Here is a 25,000-nt window from a genome sequence, read left to right as displayed (position 1 = left end):
TGATTTAATTTACAGAAATCAAATGAATAAAATGTCAAAAATCATAGAAAAAAAATGGACATTCATTAACGCACTTTCCTGCAGTCACAATATAATGAAGACATGTAATCATGTGTAAAACATCTTTTTTTGCACTTGTCATTGTGGGACACATAAGAATGTGGGCATAGGCTGGTGCTTTTAACAGGGAACACTAACCAGAACTGTTCACTTATCTTACACAGACCATGGCCTCTAATATAGACTCTGAACTAGTCATCTTTAACATAGCCTCTGCTGGAGGCAGACACACGTGACATAGATTCCCTGTAAGCATCAACATGTGAGTTGGAACCACCTCAAATCACACATCAAAATATAAAAATAAAGGAGTGCTGGTGTACATTAATAAACAAATATACCAAACAAGAAAAGAATTTCTGCATAAAATGAGGACTGCACATCCTAAAGTATATAATCACAATGCAACTTTATAAAAGCGCTTTTTCCATATAGATTAGTGGGAAATTAAACATATTTGCAAATCTATTTTGAAAATTAAATTATTTTATGGTTCTCATTGACTAAAACAATTTAAAATTATTCATAGGCTATATTATACACCTAAGTCTTTTTAAATGCGGTGTTAAAGCCTCTGCCATATGTCCTCTGTGGTGATGCGGGATTTGAATATCTTTAATGGAAATGCTCACAAGCAAAGGGCCTCTGGGATGCAATTGTTGAAAAAAATTTGAGATCATATAAATGTAAACCCTGAAGTTACGGTAACTTAATTATGGTCGTTTTGGGTAATTTACAAGGAATAGAAGCCTCAAAATGCAAATTGGTCTCTAAACTTGTCTTTATAGGAGTGTTAATGGCTAGGAATTGGTTTTCTAGAAAGATTCCCCCTATTCAGGCATGGGAATGATTGCTAGAAGGAATCAAAAAGTATGAGATTACTTCAATAAATTATAAAGGTGGAGGGGTTAACATAAAGAGTTTAATGCTGGGAAATATGGAGAATGAATAATAAAAAAATAAAAATAAAAAAAATGCTAATAAAATAATCCAAAATGAAGGTTAGTTTTCTCTTATGTAGCATGCATAGTTAAAATCACATACACTGAATATACATGCAGATAGACTGCAGCATACAGCTGCTACACTGTATAAAGTTCACTTACATCCCTCCTAGGAGAGGAGACACGGGTTACTCAGTTAGGTCAGCCCAGTGAGTTTCGCTAAGCAGGACATCTAGAAGGAGCAATGGCATCCATATTTTCTCAAATTCCTTATGACCTTTACGGCTAAGGAATGGAGTCTGACAGGGTGGAACGTATTTGTTCACAAAGTTAATCCGTTTTTAGAGGGATAATGCTGTCCTTCCAGGATTTTGCTACAATCTTGTGAGCACAGAAAAGGAGACTACAGACATGAATGCATCTACAAGATCATACCTCTAAATCTTTAATTAATCCCAACAAACTAAGGGTGCATTCACACCACGTTTTTGCAATACAGTTCCTGTATGAGGTTTTTGATGAAAAACGGATTCCTCAAAACCGGACTAAACTGTATCAAAAAGTGTGTACAAATTTTAACCCATATACGGTTGAAAACTGTATACTGTTTGAAAAATGATGTCCGGTTGCATCCGTTTTTTAAGAAAAAACGTATACGTTTTTAACTTTTCACTCCATTTTGAATAAAGTTTCACTTGTTTGATTGAAATTCCAAGATAAAAAACTGTGCAAAGTCAAAAACCGTAAGGTTAAAAAATAGGGATGAACCGATATATCGGCGGCCGATACATATCGGCCGAAAATAGCTATTTCGGCAAAATGCCGAAACAAAAAATGTGCCGATAATGACCCACCTCCCCTGCCCGCCCACAGCACAAGTTACAAACACTGCCAGTGGCAGAGGCACTCGTGGGGGGTGCAGGGGGCGGGGCGCAACATCTGGGGGGGTGCGCTCTCCGGGATAGGAATACTTCTTCTTATGTGCCCGGGCCGGCTCCCGTGTGTGGCTGCAGGCGGGGGCCGGCCAGAGCATATAAAAACTAATATACTGTATAATAAAAACCAGGGTGCCTCCAGCTGTTGTGAAACTACAACTCCCAGCATGCCCGGACCGGCAAAGTCTGTACGGGCATGCTGGGAGTTGTAGTTTCACAACAGCTGGAGGCCCCCTGGTTTTTAGTATACAGTATTAGGTTTTATATGCTCTGGCCGGCCCCCGTCTGCAGCCACACACGGGAGCCGGCCCGGGCACATAAAAAGAAGTATTCCTAATCCTATCCCGGACATCCCTGTGTCTCGAAAAATCTTTTCGGGACATAAGGATGTCCGCCGGTCACTCACCATTCCCCGGCATCCTCCTGCGATCCTCCTTCAGTCCCTCGCTTCTCCGCCTCTATGGTCGTACAACCATAGAGACGCAGGAGGACCGCAGGATCGTCGCAGGAGAATGCGCGCTGGCCAGGGCCTGGTAAGTGACCGCGTCATCTTCTTCAGTGTTCCGGTCACCGCTCCCCCGGTCCCGGCACCTACTGCTATGGTCCATGGGCCATAGCAGTAGATGTGACCCCGGGCCGGAGGAGCGGTGACCGGAACACTGTGGGGGCAGCAGTACTGACATACAGCCTCCAGCCATACACTGTATATGGCTGGAAGCTGTATGTCTGTGGGGTAGGGGGAAGCTGCCTACAAATGTGGGGGGAGCTGCCTAATATTGTTGGGGGGAGCTGCCTAATATTGTTGGGGGGAGCTGCCTAATATTGTTGGGGGGAGCTGCCTGATATTGTCGGGGGGAGCTGCCTGATATTGTCGGGGGGAGCTGTCTACAAATGTGGGGGAACTGCCTACTATTGTGGGGGAACTGCTGACCTAATGTGGGGGGGAGCTGCCTACAAATGTGGGGGGAGCTGCCTAATATTGTGTGGGAACTGCCTACTATTGTTGGGGGGAGCTGCCTACTATTGTGGGGGAAATGCTGACCTAATGTGGGGGAGCTGCCTACTATTGTGAGGAACCTGCCTACTATTGTGGGGGAACTGCTGACCTAATGTGGGAGGAGCTGCCTAAAAATGTGGGAGGAGCTGCCTAATATTGTGTGTGAACTGCCTAATATTGTTGGGGGGAGCTGCCTACTATTGTGGGGAACCTGCCTACTGTTGTGGGGGAGCTGCCTACTATTGTGGGGGAGCTGCCTACTATTGTGGGGGAACTGCTGACCTAATGTGGGGGAACTTCCGACCTAATGTGGGGGAGCTGGCAATCTAATGTGGGGAAATCTAATCTAATGAGCGGAGCGCTGCATTTTACCAGAAGACGGGGAGAAGTGATTTTCGGTATCTGTTTCGGCCGGACATTTTTTTTTATTTCGGTTTCGTTTCGGTTCTGAAATTTCCATTTCGGTGCACCTCTAGTGAAAACCTGATGGAACCGTACGCACATACAGTTCTGTACGGTTCCCATTGACTCCCATGTTTAAAAAAAACTGTATACAGTTTAATCCAGTTTTTCACCCGGACCAAGAAATGTGGTAGACTACAGTTTTGGATACGGGTAAAAAAACTGGACAAAACTGTATGAGATGCCAAACGGACTAAACTGGATGATGTGTTTGACTTAGTTTACAATGTTAAGTCAATGCAAACAGTTTTCTATACAGTTCCATACGGTTTTTAACTTGAAACCGTATACGGGAACTGTATAACAAAAACGTAGTGTGCATGCACCCTAACTTCTGGGGTAAGAAGAAATGAAAATTCCAGTTGATGATGCAGAAATGCAGCCCACACAGTATTTAAGAAAGTCCCCCACCTCTGCAGAGCACCTAAAGCGCATATAAGACGAAGAAACCCCTACTCTTGTATGTTTTACTGGCCTGTAATAAAGACCTTCGATAAAGTGAGACTGTATTGAGATATCTAGCACTCAAAACGGTAGAATAGTATGAACTTTCCACTTTCTTCCACTGATCTGAGGTATGTGCAGGCACATTCATTTCCCACTTCAAAAAAACAGCAGCAAACAGGCTAGGCATTATACATTGGTAAAGAGCATTGGCCTAAGTCAGTGGCTTGGATAAAACTGTGATGACCATGAACAGCTCCACCTTAGAAAATTAAAGTACTCAAGAGTACCAATTTGTGCTTAAATTGGAAATACAAGAAAAAAAAAGTTTTTATGATCCTTACTGAACCAGCGCGTAAGAAATTATGTAATTTAGACTAGGGTATGTTTGCCTACAATGGGGTTCTTGGAGAGACAGCAGAATGCAGTAATCACTTAGACATCACAGACCAAACTCCGGCCACAATTTTTAATAGGACAATGAAAAGTGGAAATAGTGGAAAACCTATACAGTGTGTTTGTGAGGCTCTTATAAGATCCCATGAGGGCCCTTGCCAGAGCAGTACTGGAGATAGCAAGGTCTATCCACTGGGCTGCGTAGACCAATTTGGATGGCAAGAAATAGTCATACAAATTAGGAGCTGCTTGACCATCTTGGCATTTGTGCCACAGTAAGAGCCAGACTAGGTTTGCCCTGCTAGCTGAAGGACCTCTGCACTGAAAAACGTTAATTCTGCTATTTTTTGGGGGTTTCGCTTTTACGAATTGCACTTAATGGTAAATTTGACGTGAGCTATATTTTACATGAGTTTTTCTATTGTGTGCTACTTTTATAAGCAGTCAAACTTTTTTGACAAAATAAGTATCGTATAAATTGCCCTATTCTGACCCATATAACTTTTTTTTTATTCTTTATATAAAGGACTGTAGGAGGGCTAATTTCCTGACGTGATCTGTACTTTTTTGTTTTGATTGAACTTTTTATTTATTTGTTTCTGACACATGGGATCAAAAACCATCTATTCTGGGGTATGGTATTTTATATTTACACCATTGACCATGCAGGATGATAAACATTATATTTTATTAGTTCGGACAGTTACACACACAGTAATACCAATATAAAGAGTTTCTTAATTTATAATTTTTATTGTGGAGGGGCTTTTATATAAAACTTTTTTATATTTGTTTTTACACTTTAAAGTCCTCATAGAGGGACTTTTAATAGCAATCATTAGATTGCTATGTATTATTGATCAATACTATTGGCAAATTTCTTGTACAGCTTGGTTCTGCAGGCAGCAAAGGAAGATCGTCCGTCTTTCAAACCAGAGGAGGATAAGAGACCTCTGGGGGCCATGTGCGCTCATCAGTCCCCTGCGATTTCACAGCAGGGGTCTGGTGAGCCCACCAAATGCATCAGAACTGCCATTTTTACTATAGATTCCACAAACTTCATTCATCACTGCATCTATAGGGTAAATGGCAGACATCAGTGTAATCACTGATGTCCGCCATTATCGGTCCCCGGACATAAATATAAGCATCTCAATGTATTAAAGCATCTGGGTGACCAGGATTATGCTCCCAGTATTTCCAATGAGAGAAGGGAAGAGCCTCAAACTGCCTCAGAGTGTAACCATCCCAGGTGCCTTTGCCAAAGCTTGGAAGACTGACAGGGACCTAGAGTAAGAACAAGGACAGAGTGGTATAAGATCCTCCTACTGGTATAAGCAGCGTATCTCACCGCAGATAGGTCATCTAATGTGACAAAAGCAAGATCAATCCTTGAAAATGTTTTATGCACTGAGTAATAGAGAATAGACTCAGTCGGGTCTCAGTAAGAACAGATGTCAAGAGGTGAGTTTGGAGTAGGCAGAGTCTACACCAAGTGCGATCCACTGTCTGATGCCGTAGATCGTTAAAATCACCCAGAAGAACAGGATCAGACAGGAAGGTAGAAAGTTTGTAATCAGGCCTAAGAAGGAAACCTGAAACTGTGAAGGCACTAATGTGAATTAAAAGGATCATACTGGTCACATGCTACCTTGGTGGTGGCAGTCATAGAAAGTGATTTGGAAACAAGTATTAAGACCCCCCCCCCCCCTGGAAAAGTTAGAATAGGAAGCATGATATCCTTTAGCAAGCCACACATAAAAGCCAGCACTTTCAGCCCAGTTATGAGTTTCTTGAAGACAGATGAGGTTTTGGGAATGCCATTTAGCAAAATCTAAGAAAAAAGCCCTTTATACTTGGTAGTTGGAATGTAAGAGGCCTTAACTGTAAATTTTGGAGTACCATAATAAAATGAAAAAATAGAGATGAGCGGAGGTCATCTATGGCACATAATCAGGAGTAGAGTGAGCACAAGAAGACAGACAACATACATACCGCAGGCACTCAAAAACATTTCCAATAACTCAATGTCTAACACTAAGCTGGAACCGGACCTATACTGAAAACAAACTACTTCTAAAGGGACTACTAGCAGGCTTTAACCCCTTCAGGACGGAGCCCATTTTGGCCTTAAGGACCGGAGCGTTTTTTGCACATCTGACCACTGTCACTTTAAACATTAATAACTCTGGAATGCTTTTAGTTATCATTCTGATTCCGAGATTGTTTTTTCGTGACATATTCTACTTTAACATAGTGGTAAATTTTTGTCGATACTTGCATAATTTCTTGGTGAAAAATCCGTAAATTTGATGAAAAATTTGAAAATTTTGCATTTTTCTAACTTTGAAGCTCTCTGCTTGTAAGGAAAATGGATATTACGAATACATTTTTTTTGGTTCACATATACAATATGTCTACTTTATGTTTGCATCATAAAATTGACGTGTTTTTACTTTTGGAAGGCACCAGAGGGCTTCAACGGTCAGCAGCAATTTTCCGATTTTTCACAAAATTTTCAAACTCAGTATTTTTCAGGGACCAGTTCAGGTTTGAAGTGGATTTGAAGGGTCTTCATATTAGAAATACCCCATAAATGACCCCATTATAAAAACTACACCCCCAAAAGTATTCAAAATGACATTCAGTCAGCGTTTTAACCCTTTAGGTGTTTCACAGGAATAGCAGCAAAGTGAAGGAGAAAATTCACAATCTTCATTTTTTACACTCGCATGTTCTTGCAGACCCAATTTTTGAATTTTTACAAGGGGTAAAAGGACAAAATTTTTACTTGTATTTGTAGCCCAATTTCTCTCGAGTAAGGACATACCTCATATGTCTATGTAAAGTGCTCGGCGGGCGCAGTAGAGGGCTCAGAAGGGAAGGAGCGACAAGGGGATTTTGGAGAGTACGTTTTTCTGAAATGGTTTTTGGGGGGCATGTTACCTTTAGGAAGCCCTTATGGTGCCAGAACAGCAAAAAAAAAAAAACACATGGCATACCATTTTGGAAACTAGACCCCTCGGGGAATGTAACATGGGATAAAGTGAACCTTAATACCCCACAGGTGTTTCACGACTTTTGCAAATGTAAAAAAAAAAATAATAATTTTACCTAAAATGCTTGTTTTCCCAAAAAATTTTTATTTTTAAAAAGGGTAATAGCAGAAAATACCCCTAAAAATTTGAAGCCCAATTTCTCCCGATTCAGAAAACACCCCATATGGGGGTGAAAAGTACTCTGCTGGCGCACTACAGGTCTCGGAAGAGAAGGAGTCACATTTGGCTTTTTGAACGCAAATTTTTCTCTGGGGGCATGCCGCATTTAGGAAGCCCCTATGGTGCCAGGACAGCAAAAAAAAAAAAACCACATGGCATACCATTTTGGAAACTAGACCCCTCGGGGAACGTAACAAAGGGTTAAGTGAACCTTTATACCCCACAGGTGTTTCACGACTTTTGCATATGTAAAAAAAAAAATTTTTTTTTTTTACCTAAAATGCTTGTTTTCCCAAAAATTTTACATTTTTAAAAAGGGTAAAAGCAGAAAATACCCCCCAAAATTTGTAACACAATTTCTCCCGAGTACGGCGATACCCCATATGTGGCCCTAAACTGTTGCCTTGAAATACGACAGGGCTCCAAAGTGAGAGCGCCATGCGCATTTGAGGCCTAAATTAGGGACTTGCATAGGGGTGGACATAGGGGTATTCTACGCCAGTGATTCCCAAGCAGGGTGCCTCCAGCTGTTGCAAAACTCCCAGCATGCCTGGACAGTCAACGGCTGTCCGACAATACTGGGAGTTGTTTTGCAACAGCTGGAGGCTCCATTCTGGAAACAGTGGCGTACCAGACGTTTTCATTTTTATTGGGGAGGGGGCTGTGTAGGGGCATGTGTATACGTAGTGTTTTTTACTTTTTATTTTATTTTTTGTGTTAGTGTAGTGTAGTGTTTTTAGGGTACAGTCACACGGGCGGGGGTTCACAGTAGTTTCTCGCTGGCAATTTGAGCTGCAGCAGAAAGTTTGCGGCAGCTCAAACTTGCAGCCAGATACTTACTGTAATCCTCCGCCCATGTGAGTGTACCCTGTACATTCACATTGGGGGGGGCATCCAGCTGTTGCATAACTACAACTCCCAGCATGCCCGCTGGCTGTCGGTGACTGCTGAGAGTTGCAGTTTTGCAACAACTGTAGGCACACTGGTTATGTATCACTGAGTTTGTGACCTAACTCAGTGTTTCACAACCAGTGTGCCTCCAGCTGTTGCAAAACTACAACTCCCAGCATGTACAGTGCATGGTGTACGGTGACTGCTGAGAGTTGTAGTTTGCAACAGCTGGAGGCACACCGGTCGTGAAACACTGAGTTAGGTAAAAAAAAAAACTCTAAGTTTCACAACCAGTGTGCCTTCAGCTGTTGCAAAACTACAACTCTCAGCAGTCACCGACAGCCAACGGGCATGCTGGGAGTTGTAGTTATGCAACCAGCAGATGCACCACTACAACTCCCAGCATGCACTTTAGCTGTTTGTGCAAGCTGGGAGTTGTAGTTATACAACAGCTGAAGGTACACTTTTCCATAGAAAGAATGTGCCTCCAGCTGTTGCAAAACCATAAGTCCCAGCATGCCCATAAGGGAATGCTGGGAGTTGTGGTGGTCTGCCTCCTGCTGTTGCATAACTACAGCTCCCAGCATGCCCTTTTTGCATGCTGGGAGCTGTTGCTAAGCAACAGCAGGAGGCTGTCACTCACCTCCAACGATCCAGACGCTGCAGGTCAGTCCCGCCGCCGCAGCTGCTCCTGGGGCCCCGATCCCAACAGGGGCGCCGGGGATCGGGGTCCCCAGCACCCGGGGTGCACGTCCCGCACCCGCTCACGTCCTCCAGAAGAGGGGCGGAGCGGGTGCGGGAGTGACACCCGCAGCAGGCGCCCTGATTGGTCGGCCGGTAATCCGGCCGACGAATCAGGGCGATCGTGAGGTGGCACCAGTGCCACCTCACCCCTGCAGGCTCTGGCTGTTCGGGGCCGTCAGAGACGGCCCCGAACAGCCAGTAATTCCGGGTCACTGGAGACCCGATTGACCCGGAATCGCCGGAGATCGCTGGACTGAATTGTCCAGCGATCTGCGGCGATCGCCGACATGGGGGGACATAATGACCCCCCTGGGCGATATGCCGGGATGCCTGCTGAACGATTTCAGCAGGCATCCGGCTCCGGTCCCCAACCGGCTAGCGGTGGGGGACGGAATTCCCACGGGCGTATGGATACGCCCTCGGTCCTTAAGGACTCGGGATGCAGGGCGTATCCATACGCCCTATGTCCTGAAGAGGTTAAAGAGAAAATCTTATGCCAACCCAATGTACTCACCCTCTCCCACCACCCTAGCTCAATTAGATTATGACCCAGTCATTCTAGTTACAACTTTTCAACCTAACAGGTGACCCTTTCATACAAATGAAGGAAGACAAAAAGCGAGGGGGAAAAGTAAACATAAGGGACATGTAGAAAACCTCATTCAGCACCAAGTTGCTTGCCTCCTGGAGGATTATGTCTGGCTGAAACTCGATGAGCTCTCTCCCCCTTAATGAATGTAGAAGAGTTAGTTGCTTGAAGAATGTCCTATAGCCATTTTTCAAAGAAAGCCAATGTGTCGGAAACCTCCCCTTTTTTCGGGAGGCTGACCAGATTAATCCACCTTAATCGGTTATCGAAGGCATCAGCCCACTCAGCAGCAAATTTAACCTCTTAACAGCCAATGACTTGTATACACGCCATTGTGCTGTTAAGGATGTAAGACAAGTGCTCCTGACTCGAGCCTGCACCATACCGGCTGGTCCTCTGCTGATTCCTGTAGCTATGGGCTGCCGCTAATAGCTGGCGTGCAGCGATTGCCATGGTTGGCTATTATCCTATTAACCTTTAGATTGCCACACACAAATCAGTGTAGTTCTATGGAACTGCATTGATCTGTATGAGGAATCTAATAGTTCATAAGGTTGAAAGAAGACCAGAGTCCATCAAGTTTAACCTATATCCCTATTGAGTCCCTGCTGAGTTGATCCAGAGGAAGGCAAAAAAACTTTTACTAGGGGTAAAAAATTCCTTCCAAAATCCAAATATGGCAATCAGAATAAATTACTGGATCAGCATTCTGTCCCTATAAATCTAGTACCCATAACCTGTGCTCTACAAAAATGCATCCAGGCCAGTCTTTGAACCCTCTCCAGCTCCACTAGAACTTTCTTGTACACTGGTGCCCAGTACTGTACACAGTATTCCATGTGTGGTCTGACTAGTGATTTGTACAGTGGTAGAATTATTCCTTTGTCGTGGGCATCTCTGCCCCTATTGATGCACCCCATGATTTTATTTGCCTTTTTTTTTTTTTTTATATTCAACTGGTGCCAGAAAGTTAAACAGTTTTGGAAATTACTTCTATTAAAAAATCTTAATCCTTCCAGTACTTTTTAGGGGCTATATACAACAGAAGAAATTATTTTCTTTAGGGGTTTCTCTGATGTCACGACCACAGTGCTCTCTGCTGACCTCTGCTGTCCATTTTTGGAACTGTCCAGAGCAGGGGAAAATTCCCATAGCAAACCTATGCTGCTCTGGACAGTTCCTAAAATGAAAAGCAGAGGTCCGCAGAGAGCACTGGGTCATGACATCAGAGAAAGCCAAACAGAAAAGCATTTCCTCTGTAGTATACAGCCCATGTATTGGAAGGATTAAGATTTTTTAATAGAAGTGATTTACAAATCTGTTTAACTTTCTGGCACCAGTTGATTTAAAAAAAAAAAAAATTCCACGGGTGTACCCCTTTAACTAAAACTCCTAAGTCTTCTCCCAAGTATTCTCCCATTTAATACCGAATCCCAGCCTGTATTTTTCCTCCCCATTTGTCACTCATCTGCCACTGCCCAGCCCAAACCTCCAACCTATCCAGATCCATTTGTAACAGTGCACTGTCCTCTGTTGTGTTAACCACTTTAGAGTTTAGTATAGTCTGCAAAGATTGCTACTTTACTATACAATCCCTTAACAAGGTCATTAATAAATATATTAAATAGAATGACTCAAAACTGACCCCTGTGGTACCCCACTAGTAACAGTAACCCAATCAGAATAAGTACCATTAATAACCATCCTCTGTTTCCTATCATTGAGCCAATTACTTAACCACTTGCACATATTTTCCTCCAGCTCAAGCATTCTCATTTTATGTACCAATCTTTTATGTGTCACCGTATTTTGGAAAAAATAGATATACAGCATGCATCTATTTCCCCCTCGTCCAGTCTGGGGCTAGGTAATTTATTTTTATTTGTATTTATTTATTTTTTTAATCAACTGGTGCCAGAAAGTTAAACAAATTTGTAAATTACTTCTATTAAAAAAATCTTAATCCTTCCTGTACAGGAAGCTGCTATTAGCTGCTGAATACTACAGCGGAAATTCTTTATTTTTGAAACACAGAGCTGTCTGCTGACATCCTGAGCACAGTGCTCTCTGCTAAGTTTTTCACTGGAGTACACCTTTAACCTTTTTTTGCTATTTATATAGTTAAAGAACATTTTGGGGTTAGTTTTATACTCCTTTGCGCCCTTTATCAGTGTTTTTTTTTTTTGTTTTTTTTTTTTTTTTTTTTTTATACATATTCTACATTTTCTCTAACTTTTTAGTGCTTCACTGCCCTCCTGTTTTTGTAGCTTAAATACTTTTTTTTAGTCATTTATTGCCCCCTTAACATTTTTAGGTTACGGCCACTAGAACTTCAGGTCAGTAGTCAGCTCAGGAGAATGTAAACCCACTGGGCTCATAGAACCATGAAAGAGAGACAAGGGAGGGTCAGGCGAGTCACATCCCAACCGGTCAGAGGATCGAGAATACTGGCAAAGTGTCTTAGCAGCATGAGCCAACACTTGGGATACAAGTGGAGTAGTGGAGCAGGGAAGGGTCACAGGAGCAATATGATCAGAAGACTTATTAATTCTCAGTCAAGATAGTCAGCTAGCAAGGCCTTCACCTCCTTGGTCTTGGTGTGAGGAGTTGGAGAGTAGAGATAACTTTACCATTATGAAGATTAGATTATGAATTCAGCGCAGGAATGATGTTCTGCACTAATCACTGCTTTGAATTGAAGTTAAAAAAAAAGACAGTCAGATGCTCTGCCCACCACAAAGATTGTCATATGAAAATGGGAGTGGGTAAAAAGAAGGCAGAGACGACAATTTGTGCATTTATCAGAAGACATTTAATTTATTTCAGCCTAACACAACCTAAAATATTAAGTTTGCTGTGGAAAGTGGTAAAACATATTTAATAATAATGAAAAAAAAAGAAATATTGTAAAGACTACATATGTAACCTACAAGAGGGTCCCATGTTCACAGCAACCCCCAGTGAAATTTCCAACAGTGGAAACATGAACATTTACTTAAACACTAAAAACTATTATAATTGTACCCATGGGTATATTAGTGGGTACTAGATTGGAAAACAAACAGGATTCCTTCAGTAAAGATTCACCATAACAATCGTGAAAATGAATAATGCAAAAACACGCATCTAAGTTCTGAGGGGCCCCACATATTGTTAACTTTGCAACTTCATCAAGGTTATTCCCACTTATGGCAAGGTACACTGTCAATTCTGTCATGCCATTGCTGTCCTACCCAAGAAGACAGCTCATTCTTCTACTGGCTTTGTGTCAAGGGATGGAGATAAACTCTCTCTAAGTCTGAGTGTTTCAATAACGTGACACAGGCGGAGAGGGGAGGCAGGCTAGTGAGCGCTAAGCAACGTGGTCTTCTCCCAGCTCATTTTCCTAATTGGCCGATGTCTGAACACGCTCCCCCGCTGATCAAAACTTTTGACAGTTTTTCCTAATGACAGTTCTGGAAAATAAATATATATTAACACTTTAAACCCAATTTGGACATTTCCACTTAGGGGTGTACTTTTGTTGACAAGGTTTAGACATTAATGGCTGTGTCGAGTTATTTTGGAGACAGCAACATTTAACCCCTTAATGATGCCGGACGTAAATGTACGTTCTGGTGAGCTGGTACTTAATGCAGCAGGACGTACATTTACGCCCTATACATAACCACGAGCATCGGAGCGATGCTCAGGTCATGCGCGGCAGGTCCTGGCTGCTGATAGCAGCCAGGGACCCGCCGGTAATGGCGGACATCCGTGATCGCGCAGATGTCCGCCATTAACCCCTCAGATGTCGTGATCAATACAGATCACTGCATCTGCAGCATCGCTGTCACTAAAGTGGATGATCGGATCGTCCGCAGCGCTGCTGCGGGGATCTGATCATCCAGAATGGCAGACGGAGGTCCCCTCACCTGTCTTCTCTGCCTTCCACTGATCTTCTGCTCTGGTCTGCGATCGAGCAGACCAGAGCCGAAGATGACCAATAATGCTAATCAGTGCTATGTCCTATGCATAGCACTGAACAGTATTAGCAATCGAATGATCAAAGTGTAAAAATTAAAAGTAAAGTGAAAAACCCCCTCCCCAATAAAAAAAACGTAAATTGTCCCTTTTTCCCTATTTCACCCCCAATAAGTGGGAAAAAATAAAGTAAAATATTTTGTATACATATTTAGTATCGCCACGTGCGTAAATATTCGAACTATTAAAATAAAATGTGAATGATACTGTACGATGAACGGCGTGAATGTAAAATGAAAAGTCCCCACGTTCTGCCCACCCCTGGATGTCGGGCAGAACGGGGGGAGAAGATGCGTGGGGATCGTCACTGGAGACAGCAGAGATCACGGCGCAGGTAGGGAAACTACTGTGAGGGAGGGGGCAGTAAGCGATATTTACTGCTGACCTTCCTAGTGGGTGCCAAGCTACAACTCCCAGCATGCCCAGGCAGCCAAAGGTTGTCTGGGCATGCTGGGAGTTGTAGTTTTGCAACATCTGGAGGGTCACAGTTACAGTGGTGCCCAAGCGGCAGCCCTCCAGATGTTGCCAACTACAACTCTCAGCATGCCTAGACTGCCCAGGCATGCTGGGAGTTGTAGTTCTGTAACATCTGTCCCTTCAGATTTTGCAATTTTCATGAAATTTTTGAAAATTGCTGCTCTACTTTGAAGCCCTCTAATTTTTTTCAAAAAGTAAAAATATGTCCATTTCATGATGCCAACATAAAGTGGACATATTGTATTTGTGAATAAAAATAAAATGTATTTGGAATATCCATTTTACTTACAAGCAGAGAGCTTCAAGTTGGAAAAAAGCAAAATTTTCATGAAATTTGGGGATTTTTCACCCAAAAAGGATGCAAGGAACGGCGAAAATTTACCACCAAAATAAAGTAGAATATGTCAGGAAAAAACAATCTCAGAATCAGAATATTTGGTAAAAGCGTTTTAGAGTTATTAATGCGTAAAGCGACGGTGGTCAGAATTGCGAAAAAGGGCTCAGTCCTGAAGGTTAATAGGGCTGTGTCCTTAAGGGGTTAAATAAGCAAATATGGTATCAATAAAAAGTACAAATATGGCACAAAAATTGAGCCCTCATACCGCAGCTTATACGGAAAAATGAAAAAGTTATAGGTCTTCAAAATAGGGGGATTTTAAACGAACTAATTTGGTTAAAAAGTTTACGATTTTTTTTTTTAAGCGCAACAGTAATAGAAAAGTGTGTTTTCATGGATATTATTTAAATCGTATTGACCCAAAGAATAAATAACACATGTCATTTTTACCATAAATTGTAAAAACGAAACCTTCCGAAATTAGCAAAATTGCAGTTTTCTTTTTCATTTCCCCACACATAGTATTTTTTTGTTTGCACCATACATTTTATGGTTGAGTGGTGGCATTACAACGGACAACTGGTCGCGCAAAAAACAAGCCCTCGTACTAGTCTATGGATGAAAATATGAGTTATGATTTTTTGAAGGCGAGGAGGAAAAATCGAAAATGTTAAAATTAAATTGTTGAGTCCTTAATCCCCAAATGGGCTGAGTCCTTAACCCCTTCCCGCAGAATGTCATATATAAACGCCGGGTTGTGCAGTGCGTTCGCGCATCCCGGCGTTTATAAATGACATTCAGTTAACCCGGCGATGCGCAGGGGTTAACTGGCAGAAGTCCCGCTGTTTCCAGCAGGGGACAACTTCTGCTTCACCCCCAGGACCATCCATTGATGGTCCTGGTCAGCGATCACTGTGATTGGTCCCTGTGGACCAATCACAGTGATCTGGGGTGAAAGTTCAGATCCCCCGCACTGCCCGCCCCTGGAAGTCGGGCAGAACGGGGGACGAAGGCTGCAGGGGCGCGCGGGGACCTGCGGCATTCGGGGGGAACACGTGGGGACCGGCGGACTTACCTGATCCAGCGGCGGGACCGAGGAGCAGCGCGGGACCGGCCACGTGGACGAGCAGCGACGGGTAAGTATGTGGTCCTCAGAGGCAGCAGTGAAGATCTTCACTGCTGCTTCTAGGAGTCTGAAAACTACAACTCCCAGCATGCCTAGACAGCCTTTGGCTGTCTGGGCATGCTGGGAGTTGTAGTTTTGCAACATCTGGAGGGCCCCCGTTTGGAGACCATTGTATAATGGTCTCCAATCTGTGCTCTTCCAGCTGTTGCAAAACTACAACTCCCAGCATGCACTGACTGTCCAGGCATGCTGGGAGTTTTAGTTCAGCAACATCTGGCCCTTCAGATGTTGCCGAACTACAACTCCCAGCATGCCCTTCAGCTGTCTGGGCATGCTGGGAGTTGTAGTTTTGCAACAACTGGAGACACACTGGTTGGGAAACATTGTTTCTAACTCAGTGTTTCCTAACCTGTGTGCCTCCAGCTGTTGCAAAACTAGAACTCCCAGCATGCACTAACAGACCATGCATGCTGGGAGTTGTAGTTTTGCAACATCTGGAGGGCCCCAGTTTGGAGACCATTGTATAATGGTCTCCAATCTGTGCTCTTCCAGCTGTTGCAAAACTACAACTCCCAGTATGCACTGACTGTCCAGGCATGCTGGGAGTTTTAGTTCAGCAACATCTGGCCCTTCAGATGTTGCCGAACTACAACTCCCAGCATGCCCTTCAGCTGTCTGGGCATGCTGGGAGTTGTAGTTTTGCAACAACTGGAGACACACTGGTTGGGAAACATTGTCTGTTTCTAACTCCGTGTTTCCTAACCTGTGTGCCTCCAGCTGTTGCAAAACTATAACTCCAAGCATGCACTAACAGACCATGCATGCTGGGAGTTGTGGTTTTGCAACAGCTGGTGCACCCCCCCCCCCTGTGAATGTACAGGGTACATTCACATGGGCGAGGCTTTTACAGTGGGTTTCTCCCATCTTGAGATGCAGCAAATTTTGCGCTGGGAAACTCGCTGTAATCCCCTCCCATGTGACTGTACCCTAAAAACACTACACTACACTAACACAAAATAAAATAAAAAGTTAAAAACACTACATATACACATACCCCTACACAGCCCCCCTCCCCCAATAAGAACGTCCGGTACACCACTGTTTCCAAAGCAGAGCCTCCAGCTGTTGAAAAACAACAACTCCCAGTATTGCCGGACAGCCGTTGACTGTCCACGCATGCTGGGAGTTTTGCAACAGCTGGAGGCACCCTGTTTGGGAATCACTGGCGTAGAATACCCCTATGTCCACCCCTATGCAAATCCCTAATTTAGGCCTCAAATGCGCACGGCGCTCTCACTTTGGAGCCCTGTCGTATTTCAAGGCAACAGTTTAGGGCGACATATGGGGTATCACCGTACTCGGGAGAAATTGCGTTACAAGGTTTGGGGGGCTTTTTCTTCTTTAACTCTTCATGAAAAGGAAATGTTGGGGTCTACACCAGAATGTTAGTGTAAAAAATTAAATTTTTTACACTAACATGCTGATGTTGCCCTATACTTTACATTTTCACAAGAGGTAAAAGGGAAAAAAGCCCCCCAAAATTTGTAACGCAATTTCTCCCGACTACAGAGATACCCCATATGTGAGCGCAAAGTGCTCTGGGGGCGCACAACAAGGCCCAGAAGGGAGAGTGCGCCATGTACATTTGAGGTGATTTGCACAGGGGTGGCTGATTGTTACAGCGGTTTTGACAAATGCAAAAAAAACAAAACCCCACATGTGACCCCATTTCGGAAACTACACCCCTCACGGAATGTAATGAGGGGTGCAGTGAGAATTTACACCCCACTGGTGTCTGACGGATCTTTGGAACAGTGGTCCGTGAAAATGAAAACTTGTACAGCCCACTGTTCCAAAGATCTGTCAGACACCAGTGGGGGGCAAATGCTCACTGTATCCCTTGTTACGTTCCTCAAGGGGTCTCGTTTCCAAAATGGTATGCCATGTGTTTTTTTTTTTTGCTGTTCTGGCACCATAGGGGCTTCCTAAATGCGATATGCCCCCCGAGCAAAATTTGCTCTCAAAAAGCCAAATATGACTCCTTCTCTTCTGAGCATTGTAGTTCGCCCATAGTGCACTTCAGGTCCACTTATGGGGTACCTTCATACTCAGAAGAGAAGGGGTTACAAATATTGGGGAGTATTTCCTGCTATTAACCCTTGCAAAAATGTGAAATTTGGGGGGAAACACACATTTTAGTGGAAATTTTTTTTTTTTTTTTTTACATATGCAAATGTCGTGAAACACCTGTGGGGTAATAAGGCTCACTTTATTCCTTGTTACATTCCTCAAGGGGTCTAGTTTCCAAAATGGTATGCCATGTGTTTTTTTTTTTTTGCTGTTCTGGCACCATAGGGGCTTCCTAAATGCGACATGCCCCCCGAGCAAAATTTGCTCTCAAAAAGCCAAATATGACTCCTTCTCTTCTGAGCATTGTAGTTCGCCCATAGTGCACTTCAGGTCAACTTATGGGGTACCTCCACACTCAGAAGAGAAGGGGTTACAAATATTGGGGGGTATTTCCTGCTATTAACCCTTGGAAAATTTTGAAATTTGGGGGAAAACACACATTTTAGTGAAAAAAAAATTTTTTTTTTTACATATGCCAAAGTCGTGAAACACCTGTGGGGTATTAAGGCTCACTTTATTCCTTGTTATGTTCCTCAAGGGGTCTAGTTTCCAAAATGGTATGCCATGTGAGGGTTTTTTGCTGTTCTGGCACCATAGGGGCTTCCTAAATGCAACATGCCCCCCAAAAACCATTTCAGAAAAACATACTCTCCAAAATCCCCTTGTCGCTCTTTCCCTTCTGAGCCCTCTACTGCGCCCGCCGAACAATTTACATAGACATATGAGGTATGTGCTTACTCGAGAGAAATTGGGCTACAAATATAAGTATAAATTTTCTCCTTTTACCCCTTGTAAAAATTCAAAAATTGGGTCTACAAGAACATGCGAGTGTAAAAAATGAAGATTGTGAATTTTCTCCTTCACTTTGCTTCTATTCCTGTGAAACACCTAAAGGGTTAAAATGATGACTGAATGTCATTTTGAATACTTTGGGGGGTGCAGTTTTTATAATGGGGTCTTTTGTGGGGTATTTCTAATATGAAGACCCTTCAAATCCACTTCAAACCTGAACTGGTCCCTGAAAAATAGTGAGTTTGAAAATTTTGTGAAAAATTGGAAAATTGCTGCTGAACTTTGAAGCCCTCTGGTGTCTTCCAAAAGTAAAAACTCGTCACTTTTATGATGCAAACATAAAGTAGACATATTGTATATGTGAATAAAAAAAATTTTTAATTTGTAATATACATTTTCCTTACAAGCAGAGAGCTTCAAAGTTAGAAAAATGCAAAATTTTCAAATTTTTCATCAAATTTACGGATTTTTCACCAAGAAAGGATGCAAGTATCGACAAAAATTTACCACTATGTTAAAGTAGAATATGTCACGAAAAAATATTCTCGGAATCAGAATGATAACTAAAAGCATTCCAGAGTTATTAATGTTTAAAGTGACAGTGGTCAGATGTGCAAAAAACGCTCTGGTCCTTAAGGCCAAAATGGGCTTGGTCCTGAAGGGGTTAAGGGGTTATCCAGAAAAAAAAACTTTTTTATATATATCAACTGGCTCCAGAAATTTAAACAGATTTGTAAATTACTTCTATAAAAAAATCTTAAATAGTTTCAGTACTTATAAGCTACTGAAATTGAAGAGTTCTTTTCTGTCTAAGTGCTCTCTGATGACACCTGTCTCGAACTGTCTTCTCCACAGTAGAAGCAAATCCCCATAGCAAACCTCTTATACTCTTAAACCTCAGACAGAAAAGAACGCCACTTCAGCATCTGATAATTATTGGAAGGATGACTATTTTTTTAATATAAGTAATTTACAAATCTGTTTAACTTTCTGGAGCCAGTTTTTTATTTTAATTTTTTTTCTGGAATACCCCTTTAATGCTGTTATGCAGGCTTTACATTACTACTACTCACTACTTTACATTGTGGCAGAGATTAATTACTTGAGTGTTGTCACATGAACACATAATAAAATGCAAAAATTAGAGGTACTGGTGCTCAGTTTGAAATGGATATATGTACACAATAGAGTACCTGCCATCAAACTATATTTTCTAAGCGAACTCAGATTATATTCCCGAACAACTACTAACACTTCTCCTGCCCTTAAAAAAAAAAATACCCAAGCTTTGAAAAGTTCTGTATCATACCTTTCCCCTTGCTCACATTGTGTGAACTCCCGACAGGAGAAAGTGGGGGTTCCCCAGCAGGCTTAATGTCATTGAAGCCTGTGTGAGCTGTGCCTTGCCATGACCGCGCACGCACTTCCTGAGTTTTGTCTCCTGCCAGACAGGGAGGAGACCAAACTAACTGTTTGACTTGCACAGGGAACAGAACAGAGCCACCTAGTGGCCGTTTTTTCAATCACATTAAAAACATATAAAGGTTAAGAATTTGAACAGCAGGTAAATAGCAAAGTGTCTTATAATTACGTAAGGAACAATATATTAAAAGTTTAGTTTAAGGACCAGTACTCTTTAAGATAAAAACATTTATTCTATAAGTTAAGCTCATACAGCATGTAAAAATTGAACACCCAAAAAGTAAATATGATCACCTTGAATTATCAAATAATGTGCAGGATAACTGGCACTGTAAACTAAGTGGCCGTGGAATAAAAAAATGTAACAAAAGATCACAAGCTCAATGTATGCAAAACAGTTTTTAGTACTCAGATCATCAAGATAAATCCATATAGGGTACTGTCACATTTTCATTTAAAATCCTGTAACGCAAACTGTCCTGTAAAGTAAATTGGGAGCAAGGGATCCTTAAGGGAGGAAAGCAGACAATATCATGCCCACTTTATGAATGCCAATCTCGTTATAATGATGCTGGTAAAAGTCCTGCAAAGAAAGTTGTGGTACAGTGTTCCACTCACCCTTCCTGCTCGGGAATTTTCTGGTTCTTGTTCCGGGCGCATCTATGAGCACCCCGCTCATAGATGCGCCCGGAACAAGAGCCATCCTCGTGTGCAGACCTGATTGCCAGGTAAAATTAAGAATTCTTGCTGGAAGATGGTGTAGTCCGGGAAGGGTTGAAGCAGTATGCCGCTGGTGGATTAGAGTTGTACTGCCAATGACCTTGTGGCAAGGTTGCGTGCCAAGCGCCGCATAGCAGGTGAGAGCACAGAGGAGTACTATCAGACAGGAGAGTGCCCATTTAAGCATTTTTCGAGTCTCAGCCCTTGACATTTTTGCTAGTTTGTTACCTCCCCTCCAATCTTTTTTGACTTTGTATAGCAGTAAGTGTTATTTGGCATGGAGTGGAATTCATTATAATGTACTGCAAGAGGATCAATTCTCTTTTCTAATGTTACACATATGTTCCAAAATACGTTTATGACATGGGCATTCAATGATGTAGAGCAAGTAAGAAAATCTGTTATTTTCCTTTCAAAACCATTTGCTGTTGAAATAGCAGAGACTGTTCCCTAAAAAAAAAAAAGGTCTCTGCTATTTTACCCACTGGGGCCCTTCGGGTGTTCCATTTTTACTTGCTGTATGAGCTTAGAGTACATGTCACCAAGTAAAACTTTTAATAAAGTGTTCCTAGTGTGATTAGCAGACATTTCCCATTCACTTGCTTTTAAAATTATCAACATAAATAAATGTTTAAAATGTAATAGAAAAAAACGGCCACTTGATGGCTCTGTTCTGGTCCCTGCTGCAATTAATACAGTGAGTTTGGTCTCCTCCCGGCCTGGCAGGAGAACAAACTCGGGAAGTGTTTAGCTGCACTGAGCTTGATTGACAGCTAATCAATAATATATAATGAACTATTCTAAATCAAAACATAAATGTAGCAAATATGGAATACATTTGGCAAGTGCCAATGCAGCCATAGAGGGATTACACTGCTGTGCTATTAACTATTTCATGATGGGCCCAGAATGAGACACACATCTAGATATGTAAACCTAATGTTCAATAAAAAGGCCTTAGCAGCATAGAATATACATCACAAATAAAGTGCACACTTGCTGAGATGACATACTGGCTATGAATAGCGAATACATCCAAAGATGAGGTAAAATAGAAGACCCAATACGGCTGGTATCTGAATGCTTTATGCTGGCTCCCCTACCTCTCCCTCCGACTCATTTTGCTACTGTTTTCTCCTGGAGCGGTGAGGTGGGAGGGAGGCAAGGGTCTTATATACCTGTATAAGGTGTATGATGACAAATACTGGTGCAATCGCCATTACTGGGCGCTTCCTTTTTGCCGTGCGCCATCCATCCAGGCCAGACACGTGTTAGCCCGGCGCCGACGAGGGAGCAGTGAAGCACAGTCATAGGAGCCCGGTCACATGATATCCCGCCCACTTTCTCCTCCTGGGAGATTTCACTATGAGCAAGAATAAAGGTATGATACAGAACTTTTTAAGTTCTTAAATTTATTTATTTTTTTCTTCTTAAGGGTGGGAGTAGTTAGTACTTAGGGAACATGGCCTGAGGTAGTTTTGAAAAGTTCATTTGGTGTACTTTTTAACTTAATAAAATGTTTTTATATTAATTTATTGTGTACATATATCTATTTCTAACTTTGAGCGCCAGTACCTCTCCTTTTTTGCATATCTTCCCCACCTTAGCACCACGAGTATTGGTGCATCCCTGGCTAGCTCAGTTGAAAACAATTTTAGGTGGTTGAACTGAGAGCCATTCCAGCCTTCTCTTTCTGTGTTTTTCTTTTTTACATGTAATAAAACATTTACTAAAATGGGAGGGGTGTACTCACTTATGGGAGATATTGGCCCTGATTTACTAAGAGTGGAGTGTAGTTTTCTTTGTCGGGTTTTTTCTCAACAGATATTTTTCCATGGTATTTATAAATGTTTCCCTACGTTTTGCTTTTTTACCCATGCTCTGAGCTGTGGGGTTTTCCTCAACCCAAATCCACCACATTTTCTGTGGAAACCTTAATAAACTTGTTGGGATTTTTTGAAATGTTGGACACTCACCTCTTTGTGACACGCCCCTTTTCCTGATGGTTAGCCCCTTTTTTCGGGTTTTCTCAGTAAAATGGAGAGTTGATCAGGTCTTTTTTAAATTCTGGTGCAAATTCTAGCGCAGACAAAATTTCTGGCGCACAACCCACTAAGACATGTTGGGGTTACTATAGTAAATCAGGGCCGTTGTGTGGAAGAAAGTGCCTTGTCAGAGGTTTAAGATGACAGAACCAAGGTATGCAGAAAACCATCTCTTGGGAATGGTATGGGGGACATTTTTTTTACACACTTTTGGGCATTTTAGTACCAATTCAGCATTGTTTCAACACAAAAGCCTGAGTGTGTGTGCTGACCATGTCCATCCCATTATGTACTCCAATGGCCTCCACAGTCACCAGATCTCGATACAATGGAGTACCTTTGGGATTTGGTGGAATGGGAGATTCACATCATGTATGTGCAGCTGTGTACCACAACGGGTATCTAATACAAAGTGACCAGTGAGTGCACGTACAATTAATTTTTTTATTACCTATATTATTTTTGTGCATACATGTTTAGAAAGCACACATATTATAAATGTGTCAGATATTTATAATATATATGCACACACATATACAGCACTCTGCAGTTCAATGATATTAAAATGATAGTAAAAAGTCATGGTACTAGTGAATTTGCAGGATTAAGATGGCAGTTTGCGCCTTTCCTGACATTGTTTATGTAACCTTGCTAAATTAAACGAATAAAACAAAAAAGGTCACAGTATATTGCTTGTTAAAATATATTTTCATTGTAATGAAAACACAAATAGCGTATTGATTTCTTTGCAGGTGAACTGGGATGATGAGAAAGACTGTTTTGAAAGTTTCAGCAGAGAATGTTCTATGTTTTACTCTATTAGAAAGAAGTATATACTAGAAGAGTCTACCAGTTCTGAGGTATGTAGGTGTATGTGATTGCATGCGTTACATTATCGTTAGTCATTACTTGTGCCTATAGTTATAATCATGGGGTAAAACTGTCATGGCAAACTTTCAGGACAAGAATACAAAAAAGAACACCGCAGAGTTAAAGTAATATGGCTCTATTAAAACCTAACGTTTGATGGATATACCATAAAATAAACTGTCCTTCGACTCACATAAAAATGTATGAATCGCAACAAAGCCATACTGTGGTTATAGCTAACTACGTTTTTTAAGTAACTATTACCACAGTATTATCTTGTTGGGATTTCGTATCCGCACTTTTTTTTGTGTCACACTTTATTGTACGGTATACCTGAAAATGTTTTAATAGAGCCAAATAACTTACACCTCTAACGTCCTTTTCAATTTAGCTCTCTTGAAATATTGTCTGTGAGACAATAAAACAAAAGCATTAAAGGGGTATTCCAGGGAAAAACTTTTACTTATATATATATCATCAACTGGCTCCAGACAGTTAAACAGATTTGTAAATTACTTCTATTAAAAAATATTAATACTTCCAATAATAATCAGCTGCTGAAGTTGAGTTGTTCTTTTCTGTCTGTTAACAGTGCTCTCTCAGTGCTCAGTGCTGACATCTATGCTTGCCTTGGGAACTGCAGAGTAGAAGAGGTTTGCTATGGGGATTTGCTTCTACTCTGGACAGTTCCCAAGACAGGTGTCATCAGAGAGCACTTAAACAGAAAAGAACAACTCAATTTCAGCAGCTTAAGTAGTGAAACGATTTAATTAACAAATTTTTAATAGAAGTAATTTACAAATCTGTTTAACTTTCTGGAACCAGATGATAAACAAACAAAAAAGGTGTTATCCAGGAAAAAACTTTTAAGTAGCATTTAATCAGAAGTTTTATTTTATTTTTATTTTTTTTATTTTTTTTTTGGGGGGGGGGGGGGGGGGGGGGTAAAGTTTTACAGTACAGGCATGGCAATACTACAGCTGAGGTTTACACAGACCCAGCCACTGTTAGCCTGGACGGGTCTAGTCATGGAAAAGGGTTTCCTAAAAGATCTTCGTTAGCATTGATGATTAACTCTTCAATTAACCTGCCAAAGCACATCAGAAACTTTGTCTGAAATCTCGAAAATGTCTAGCAACAGTGGTCACAAATATGTTTTATCTGTCAACATCTTCATGTCGTTTATGTAAAAAGTCTTTAGCTGATTTGTGTTTTGTAATGTAAGACGTGTTTTTATTGGTCTCGTTGTCTGTACAATGTATGTGAAGTCGCATGGACATTTTAGCATGTGGCTGAACAGTGGCTAGGACCAAGCCTATTTTCGCATTAAGGACCCGGCCATTTGTTGCACATCTGATCTCTGTCACTTTAAGCATAG

At 41.8% G+C, this 25,000-nt stretch overlaps 1 protein-coding gene across 2 annotated transcripts in view; it reads left to right on the top strand.

The window, feature by feature from the left end:
- The window catches only part of MLH1 (mutL homolog 1), a 192,247-nt gene that overhangs the window by 138,291 nt on the left and 28,956 nt on the right, over positions 1 to 25,000 (top strand). For both annotated transcript variants that reach the window (XM_056520381.1, XM_056520380.1), the window contains exon 18: positions 23,505 to 23,612. In XM_056520381.1, the coding sequence (XP_056376356.1) occupies positions 23,505 to 23,612 (108 nt within the window). The remainder of the gene's footprint in view (positions 1 to 23,504; positions 23,613 to 25,000) is intronic.

This window comes from Hyla sarda, chromosome 5, assembly GCF_029499605.1.
Source record: "Hyla sarda isolate aHylSar1 chromosome 5, aHylSar1.hap1, whole genome shotgun sequence".
NCBI classification, from domain to species: Eukaryota; Metazoa; Chordata; class Amphibia; order Anura; family Hylidae; genus Hyla; species Hyla sarda.
This window is presented reverse-complemented; position numbering and strand designations above follow the sequence as displayed.